Source organism: Antrostomus carolinensis, unplaced genomic scaffold, assembly GCF_000700745.2.
Source record: "Antrostomus carolinensis isolate BGI_N321 unplaced genomic scaffold, ASM70074v2 scaffold26853, whole genome shotgun sequence".
Taxonomy (NCBI): Eukaryota; Metazoa; Chordata; class Aves; order Caprimulgiformes; family Caprimulgidae; genus Antrostomus; species Antrostomus carolinensis.
The window spans coordinates 874-10,928 of record NW_010304885.1 but is presented as its reverse complement, the minus strand read 5'-3'; the positions used below and the strand labels follow the sequence as shown (position 1 = coordinate 10,928).

At 37.8% G+C, this 10,055-nt stretch overlaps 1 protein-coding gene across 1 annotated transcript in view; it reads right to left on the bottom strand.

The window, feature by feature from the left end:
• The window catches only part of TMEM63A (transmembrane protein 63A), a gene marked incomplete at its 3' end in the record, with an annotated part of 26,160 nt that extends 16,695 nt beyond the window's left edge, over positions 1 to 9,465 (bottom strand). The window contains exons 1-5 of the mRNA XM_010164630.1: positions 9,274 to 9,465; positions 6,824 to 6,903; positions 5,190 to 5,253; positions 3,793 to 3,830; positions 2,497 to 2,639 (exon numbers count right to left, since the gene is read on the bottom strand). Coding sequence (XP_010162932.1) covers positions 2,497 to 2,639; positions 3,793 to 3,830; positions 5,190 to 5,253; positions 6,824 to 6,903; positions 9,274 to 9,459 — 511 coding nt within the window. The remainder of the gene's footprint in view (positions 1 to 2,496; positions 2,640 to 3,792; positions 3,831 to 5,189; positions 5,254 to 6,823; positions 6,904 to 9,273) is intronic.
• Positions 9,466 to 10,055: the final 590 nt, after the last annotated feature.

Below are 10,055 nucleotides of genomic sequence, written 5' to 3'. Positions count from 1 at the left end.
CCTGCCATCAGCAGGGACACCTTCCACTAGACCAGGTTGCTCAAAGCCTCATCCAGCCTGGCCTTGAACCCTTCCAGGGAGGGGGCATCCACAACTTCTCTGGGCAACTGAATTAAACTGTTGAATTAAACTGTTCCTGTGCTGCCTTCTGTCATGCTTACAGGCTAAAAATGACTAAACATTTTCCAGTTGCTTTGGAAATAATTTAGAGTTGGGTCAGTGGAATCCTCTGTTCATATAACAGTAAATTTTTTGTGACATTTCCATTGCCCAAACCAAAGCTACAAGTGAGACACAACCATGCACAAGTTGCTGTATTTCACCTGCATGTAACTTTTTTTTTGAAAAAAGTAAATTTTTTTCCTAGTGATTTTAATAGAAAATTACTCTTTAAGGTGCTATGCCTTCTATTTCTAATAATTCAGAGATTTATTCTGTAGGTGTATTCTCCTGCTTTAGAAGGCCAGCCATACTCTGCCATTTGAATTAACAGAGAGCACCTATCAGTACCCAAGACACTAGAACTTTTATCACATTGCAGTTAGAGAAGGACAGTGCATATAAATTGATGCGTATTACAAAGTCCATTTGGTACAAATATACAGGTTATAACTAAACTAGAAGAGGGAACTACATTCTACAAGTTCTTTGAGGGCACCAGCATCTCTCTCTTTACTTTACAAAGGAGGTGAAGACAGCAACTAGGACACCAGTTGTGTTGGATTTGATTCTGTAAAATGAGGCACGTTGGCTGAGGACACAGAGATGGAAAACAAGGAAGGAGAAGTGGCTGGGAAGTGATAAAGGGTCCTTTGAAGGAACAAAAGAAGAAAAGAAATGCAAAGAAAAAAAAGAACAGCAATGATCTTTAAGAGAGCAGATATTAATATAAAAAGAAAATTGCTAAGAAATTGCTCATAAAAGGGATGTCAGAGATGGTAGTTCCACAGAGAAATACTAAAGGCACAGGTACAATGTATCCCATTACAGATGAGGGCTAAGTCACAAGGCTCCTTAAAACACAGGTAGGAGTAAAGTTAAAACAAAAACTAGGCTACATTATTAAGGACAACAGAAGAGAATAAATTATAGGGACAAAGATCAGCAAGGTTAGTACAGAAAATAAGATGCAATTTTTGTGGTATAAGAACAAACAAAACAAAACACAAGCAAGTACTCTGCTCGACAGGTCCTGGGAAAACCAAATGAATTATTACTTTTTTTTTTTTGCATCACTATTCACCAAGATCATCATCAGTGAACAACTCTGTAAACATAATCATGACAAGACTGATATAAAGCCAGGTATAAAACAGGCTTCTAAGCAGTCATTATCGAAAATGGAAGAATATTTAAATAGGATTTAACAGAGCTCTGTCTACTAGTATTCTCATCAGCAACCTGAATGGCAGACTACAGGACACGCTGTATTTGTTGAGCACGAGTTAATAATGGAAAGAGGTAGGTGGACAGTGGCAGACATAACAGGACTAGACTGCAAGAAACATTAAATAATTTTTTGTCTAGTCAACACTGACAAAGTTTGATCAAGAAGAATTGTCCAGTTTTGAACCACAAACCAAGATAGAAGGGAACAATGGGAGACAGTCTAGCTAGATAAAATAAAAGTTCAGAGGATGGCTGATGATTTTATGGTCAGCCAAATGGAAAACTTTTCTCATCGACTGAATTAACTGGTCTGGTTTATCAAAAAGAAGAAAAAGCACAGATTAATTTATAATCCTCAAGCAGCTAAAAGGATACTGCAAAGAGGGAAAAAATAATCTATTCTCCCCGATGATCTTAAATTGCAGCAAAAGATATTCAGACTCGACACTAGAAAAAGATTTCTCAACTGTGATGACAGTTTCCATTGGCAATCACCAGCAATAAAAATCCTAAAGAGTGCCTCGATAAACACCAGTTAAGAGGGCATAGGTCAAGTTAATCCTGCCTTGAGCCTTCTAGGTCTAGCCTTCTATAGAATCATAGAATCATAGAATGGTTATGGTTGGAAGGGACCTTAAAGATCATCTAGTTCCAATCCCCCTGCCATAAGCAGGGACACCTTCCACTAGACCAGGTTGCTCAAAGCCTCATCCAGCCTGGCCTTGAACACTTCCAGGGAGGGGGCATCTACAACTTCCTTGGGCAACCTGTTGCAGTGTCTGACCACCCTCACAGTGAAGAACTTCTTCCTAATATCTAATCTAAACCTCCCCTCTTCCAGTTTAAACCTACCCTCTTTCATTTTTGTCTGAATGTGGTTTATCCATCATGTTTCTGACAACAGTTTTTGACAGATGTTTAAAGAATCCTTTACTCTCACACAAATTTCACTCAAAATGATATATGCATCAGACTGAGGAGGGTGGGGAACAAAGAAAAAGACCTTAAAAAGTTTACCAAAATTTAAAAAAAAAAAAAAAATCTTAAAAGATTTTGCAATGATATAAACCACAAAATTCTTTTCAGAAATACAGAAAAAATTCTTACCAAGTAGATCACCTGATAGGTTGACAGGCAATATGACACACACAGACAAAATGCTGACAGCAATCAACAAACAGATGATGTGACGCTGGAAGGCAAGGTAATGTATGGCATCCTCACCGCATCTCTCATGAATCTCGTCATCGCTGCATCACAGACAGAAAAGCACTCAGTCAGTCTACTTAATATCCTCGGGATTTTGGGGGGTCGTTTTTGAACATACCCCAATTTCTCAGTGACATCTCCATCAATCCCCATCAGTTTGCAACATGGTTGTGTTCTTTCATGCATAAATTTAAGTTCCAAAAGTGTCTTTTTCTTGTGTAGTATCAACATACAAAAATTAACATGAAGGAATTTAAGATGGAAACAAGTAATCTGAAAAGCAAATATAAATCCAAGTTCTTTTTTATCAGCCCAAAAGGGAAAAAGCCATTTGCTGTGACCTCCTGCTTTATGACAGGCACAAGGTGTTAAGCCTAGCTCTCAGCCTTTAAGATCACACTGTGACAGTGTTCACTCATCTCCACAAAGGCTCTCCATGAGGAAAAAGGCAACAGAAACACCTTACTCTTATGACATCCAATTAACAGAAGATATTAATAGGCTTTGGCATAAAATCTCACCATCTATCCATTGTCAGCAGGACACATCATTAAAATAGTTCTTGGAAAACAAAGGAACTGAACTAGCAAAACTGGAGAAAGAAAGGCTCAATCCCCACCCCTTTTTTGTTTCAATGTACCCAAACTAGAAATTGATTTCTAGAAATCATGAGTTACTAAGCCCCAAGAGATACAAAGAACCAACATCACACATCTAACGCTCAGTTTCTGGGAAACAGTGGGATGGGCTTTTCCTACTTAGTCAGTTCCAGCCTCAGCCAAACCACCAGCTCTCCACAGAAATCGTTGCAGGGAAACCCTGTTTCCTGCTCAGGCTTCAAACAGGGGAACAGCCATACAGTAGTCTTTGAAGGGTAGAAGCCTAGAGCCTAGTTACTAGCTCAGTATTCATATAAATGCCATAGATTCGCTTAGGTTCACACACTGTCACAAGATCAAGAAGTCCCTGGGCTGCCAGCAGAAGGATGACTGTATCCTGAAGTATTCCCATAAGTTGACCTTGATTTAATATTCTTTTTCCACCCCACCAGAGGCACCTGTGTCACTATTTGTATTAAATTCTATCCACTCAGGGGAAAAAAAAAATAAAAATTGAATGCAAACTCTGGTTTTTTTTTTATTAAAAAAAGAACAAAGCAAACCACAGCTCACTATTTCTGCCTCATATACTTACTGCATCCGAAAAGCTGCTGTCATCCAAGAACAAAATCCCTACAAAAAAAGAAGAAAGTTTTTAGGAGCTATCATACCAAAAATATAGTCTCTAATTGGTACAATTAAGAGAAGTGTTTCTGTTAAGCCAATCTCTTAGCTAAAACGCTGGCAATTTGTCACTCTGAAATAATAATATAGAAACATACAGAAAAATAACTCATACTCCACACACTTTTTAGAGGTACTTCGTATGTCTGTCTTCAGAGAGTATTTAAGGGGTTTTTTATTATTACTTGCAGGTTTATTGTTGGGGCTTCTTAAATTTATACAAGTATGTCCAAATCTCATCTCCACTGAACAGAAGTCAAGATTGAGGCTTTTAAGGAATTTTTTTCTAAAGGATGGTTTTAGAGCAGAAAAAGTGATTATTTTTTCCCAAAACCATTTCCAGAGATTCTCCAATTTCAAGGATAAGTTCCGTGAGAGTCTAATACAAGTTAATCAGTTGAGCAGTAGTTAGAAACAACGCTGTGATTACAGCAACAGAAAGGCTTCTTGTATAGCTTTATAAATCCTATGAAACTGTACAGCAGAGATCACACCTCACTGAATGTTCCAGTGTGGTTCACAAAAAAGAAAATCTCATCTCCCAAAAGGCCTCTTCTTTCAAGTGAATAGTAAAGAGATACATTTTTATTCGACAGTTTCAATGATAAAGTTGCTTGAAGGCTTTAAAAAAAACTGAAGAAAACTACACAAATAGCAGATCAATCCTGATCAAACACCAGTATGCTTTTGATGGTCACACAATTATTTAGTTGCAAGTCTAGATATTAAGCAGATACACACATAAAATGACAAAATGTAGACTGCCACCACTGTACAACTCCCACAAAAAATTATAGACTCCAGAGAGACCATAGATGGAACCAATTAAAAGTCTGGCAAAAAAATAAACTCTTCCACTCCAAACCAATTTTAATATTAAGAGCACATGGCATTATTACTAGCTTCACACTTGCATCCAGTTTTCTCATCTTCATGAGGAAGACAATGTACTATAAAGATTAACTAGGTATTATTTGCAATGTGAACACTGACTATATGTAAAGACTATATCTTTTTTCTTCCCCACCTCCCCTTTGAAACACTAACATATAGTCCCTCTCCTAACTAAAAAAAAAAAGTCACTTTAAAAAAATGACATAAGATGCTGGTTTGTGATAGGGCAATAGTTTGTCAGGAAATGGAGTGAGATTACGTATCATTCTATAAAACAATACACAATGCATTACTAATTTTTGCATATAGATAGCCTTCTAGGTTAATGACTTGTTCATTGGGCTAGGTGGAATGGTAAATTACAACAGTTTACATTAAAAAACAAAACAAAATAAAACCCTCTAGAATACCTACCCTATCATATTCAAGATCTTCAGGTACTGATGAAGATGTTGACAATCGGTTGTATCTTGATTCGCTAAAATACATTAAATGACTCTTTTAAGTATCTTTAACAACAGATTATGGGATTCCACAGAATTATTTCAACTTTAATGATTCTGAAGTAGCTAAGAGAAGTAGTACAAAAAACACTTTTTCACTTATGAAAGCTGTGGCTTTCATCTTATAGTATATGCTTAATTACAGAAACTTTTCCTGTGTCTCAGGCTGAAAAGGGAGGACATGTGAGCTCCTGACATGACAGCATTTAACTGAACTAGAAAGAAAACAATGTTTTACTGGGATATTAAACTGCAGTAACATAAGAGAATGCAATACAGGTTTGGAAGCCCAGAGAGGATCAGATTTGCAAGGTAGCTTCCTGTTCAGATATTCCTCATTACAAGACATCACCTCTTTCCCCTCCCTCTCTCTTCCTTCATCTCTCAGCCACTGCTCAGAATTCCTCTGCACAATTAAATCCCTCACCTGCAGGGCCACCTCCTCACACAAATTCAGTCCTGTAGCAAGGCTAGAAACATTTAGAGTCTCTGTAGCCTTCAAGTACAGCAAAGTATCTGTAGTTAGTTTGTTGCTAAAAAGAAATGTTGCGATGGTGATGTGCCCATAATTACAGGACAATACCAGTTAAAATGGAGTGAGTGCACTCATAGGTGTACCTGGGATAATTTTGACCGAGCTGGCTCAGGCCACAGTCCAGCTGGGACAGTAACACAGGCTCCTAAGTGTCTGGACTGCTCAAGGACCTGTTTGTCCCAGGCAGACCTCTACAGCCCACATGGAAGCCTATACCAGAGCATCTTCACTCTTGCTGCCTGAACTAGCTATCTCGGTTATCGCCCATCTTTTTTTTCCACCATCTACTTCTCATAATTTTACACAGATTACAGCAAAAAACACATTTTGAGGCCTTTCCTGTGTTAAGTTGTGAATCTACCACAACTTAGTTACACCACTAATACCAGGAAGAGGCTCATGAAGTTTACCCATTTCATGGACAGACAGCTAGCTTTTAAATACCCCAAGACACCATCCTGTAGAAATAATATTAAAAAATATATCAAAAGCAGTATTAAAAAAATTATATCATTTGCAGTATTACTAAAAATCAGTGAAGAATTGCAGAAATCTGTAATTACACATTTCTTTTTTATTTTTAAACTCTCCAGAAATATTATGGCACAGGCTGCATATGGAGCTCTAGGAAGATAATGGGCTTGAGCCAAGATAAACAAAATAGTTAATACCCATCTATCACAGGAACACACTGTAAACATGAACGTGGAGGCATGTGACATGTTAGCAGACAAGCTGACTGTTTTCTTACATCCACTTCCTTAACCCACAACTGCAGAATTAAACTCATGGCAGTGCCAGACACACAACTTTATTACTGAAACCGCAAAGATTAACTCTGTGAGCGGGATGTATTTCACACAAAGCAGCATGAGGACATTTTTAACAAATGTGATTACAAATATATCTAATTGATACAAATGCACTTAATTTAAGCCCTGTTTACTGTACTTCCTTCTGCATTGCTCACATGGTTTCAACAAATCAGTCTGATTGTGTATTTTTTTTACCTTTCAGCTTCTGACACCAGAGCGACACGACCATAGTCCCAGAATCTCCTTCTTATAATGGAAAACAGTAATATTAAAATCTAGAAAATAAAACCAAAGATCTTTGAATATTTATTTTTCCACTTCAGATTATTCTTAGGTGTATAGGAACTGCCAAAAAAAATGCTGTCCTAGCTCCTAAACCAACTGTCATATGTTAACCAATCCAGTGGTGTCCATGCTACAAATCAGCCTGTCTGGGACCAAAGGACCAGAACACCTGCTTCCCCGTTCCAATTAATAAAGGAGGAGAACTGCATGGAAAAATAGTATTGAACTGAAAGTGTTGTCCCAAATACGGGTTCTTCACCCAGTGTGCAAAGCCAATTGACACAGAGTCGAGATATTTGCTTTATTCCATGCCTATGCATAGACACATAGGTGGACAATGCAAGTGTATGAAGGTTTGTGACAAGAAAAGTAGCAAGTAGTACTTGACAGGAAGTTAAAACTCCATAAATACACCTTTACTATTATTCATTATTCTGGTCATTACTTAAAGACCAGAACTATGATGGAAGAATTGCAATTTTATTTAATTTTATTTTTCAATAGTGATGTAAACAAGCTGTGGGGGGCTCAACTATTTTCTCAAGTATGAGAATTATTTTTATCCTTAGTAAAAGTAATATATTATTATAACTCATAAAACCCAGAAACTTATATTTTATCTCTGCAATGTATTTTTTTATCTCCCCTTTGTATTTTGACTTTTTGAAAGAGGCTAACAAGCAAAAACCACTATGTGTTTCATAGATACTTTTTTTTTTTAAAGAAACAAGTTGCTCTGCACATAATAATGAAGCAGAAGTAACAAGGCCTGTTTTGTATCTATGCATATGTAGCATACGCCCTCACCTTCTAAACCCTCCTACATCCCATACCTGTTTGGCTAGAAAGTGGTGCTAGTGATGTAACTTACTTAGATCTATGCAAATACCAACTGGCCAGCCAGGAAACATGTCAAGATTATCTACGTGTCAAGATTACACAGCTAATTTCCACATTTCACAATGAATAAAACCTTCTTATAATAGCCTTCCTTCCAACAGGGAATATTGATTTAGATCTTCCTCCTTCATCTGGCCACTAAACTTCAGGCAAGGAGGGAAGTTCTCTGGACGCTTTTGACAACTTTGTCTGAAATTGGCTAACATATTCTACGGTTATTAGGAGGAACTGTCAGACAAAAATGTGAAGATAATGCAATATATAAACCCCACTTTCTTAGGAAACCAGCCTAGAAATAATATTCAGAAACCCATCAACAGACAGTTACTAAAGGGATCTGCAGTAAACACGTCATGAACATGGGAATGCAGGAGTTGCTAAATAAATTGCAGTATTTGGTACTTGAAGAGAGGAGCCTTCTACACTGCATCTAACTCTCTACCTAATGCTGTTTGAGAGGAAGGTTCAACAACAAGGAACTCAAAAGCAGGCTCAGTATCTTAAAATTCAACCACTTAATAAAAAAAAAAAAAAAAAAAAAAAAGCCACCCCAAACACTCCAACTAAATCTTATTAAATGCTGTGCCATCAGTCACACAGACCAGTAAATCCTGTGCATCCTCGGAAAACGGATTTATGGTAGTGTGCTGCATACATCAAATCAATAGCAAAGAATGCCACTACTTAACTTTTAGGAACATCATCTACAGTCCTACAGAATTACCAGCTCAGATCTTACACAGGTAGTTTTAAGTTTCTCTGCAGTGGCTTTGTAGAACTCAGGAACTATGTGATCCCTTTAGTCTCATTTTACTATCAGAAACCTCACTTACCAGGCCAGTTTCAGATCCACAGCTCTTTTTTCAGGTGGCTTAAGACCAGCTAGGTCAAACTTGTAGAAATAACCACAAGTTTTATTGGAGTCTCAGGCCTCCAGATCAGCTTCAGTTTTGGAGCCTCCAGACCAGCAACTAATCCTATCCCTCCTTTGGTCAGGACTGAGCTGATCAGTACATTGTTTCCTTGACAGCTTCATGAAATCTAACTTTAAAAAAAAACCTGTGAAATGACAGATTTTCTGTATTGTATTTCCTTTTGAAAAACAATAAAGCTAGCAATGGTGTTCCCTCCCTGAAAGGGTACCCAGTACTTAAACCCAGAGTAAGGATAAAATGTTCTTGCAGTTAAGACACAGAAATTTGAGCTACCTCTACAAAGCCCACCACGACTCCACATGCAGACCCTATGATACTGCACTCTCTCTACATCTGCACATCCACCACACAGTGACACTGTCATCCCACAGGTATCTGAACCTTTATCAGTACTTGGAAAGTGTTTTGATGTTCCCAGGATGGCCTTAGCACATTTCTTATTCTGAAGATAATAAGAGAATTCCGAACAATCTAACTTTTGAGGTCACAAGGATTTTCAATACAAGAAATAGAAACTGGGCTTACAAAAAAGGAGGTTACATCAAGCAGCAGGACAGTTGGGATTCCACCAAAAGTCACTCCTTGGAGCACTGTGCTGCCCCGGGCAGTGCTGTAGCAGTAGGTCTCATTTGTTGAGTTGAAAAGTACACTTCTATTCCTGAAGTAGACTAGGTGAGAATGTCCAAAACCCAGAAAAAAGAAAGGGTTCATTTTGTCTTTGCCCTAAAAAAAAGAAAAGTGAAACAACCATGTGAAAAGCCTGCCTGGTATTTATGAGCTGTACTAACATTACAAGTACAAAAAGTACAGGAAGATTCAAAAACTACTTCAGAAGCAAAGGCATGTTTTACAATCTTTCCCTGTAAAATATTTCACAATAACTGACAGGCTCAGCTAGTAGCAGCGCCCAAGCAAGAACTACAGACATCTAACCCACCATCTCCTCTGCAGACGTCAGAAGACCCACACAAAACAAACTTCTCTTATCTTCCAACCCGTAAAATCAAACTACTTCTTCCAGCCTGGATTCTGATTCTAGGAGTAACACAGGGCATTAAATATTCCAACAACAGCAGTTTGAAGATTCTGCTCCTAGCTGATGAGCATGTGTGAACGTACAGGCTTGTCAACTTTGAATTCAAATGTTAAGACCTTGAGACTATTAGAAATTCACCACTAATTCCACATAAAAGAATTACTACACAAATGCACATGCTCCTCCCTGTTCTTGAAATATTGTGTAATTTTTCCTTTTCTAATAGAAGAATTAAACTGAAAGAACAGCACAGGAGTTACAGTACAACATG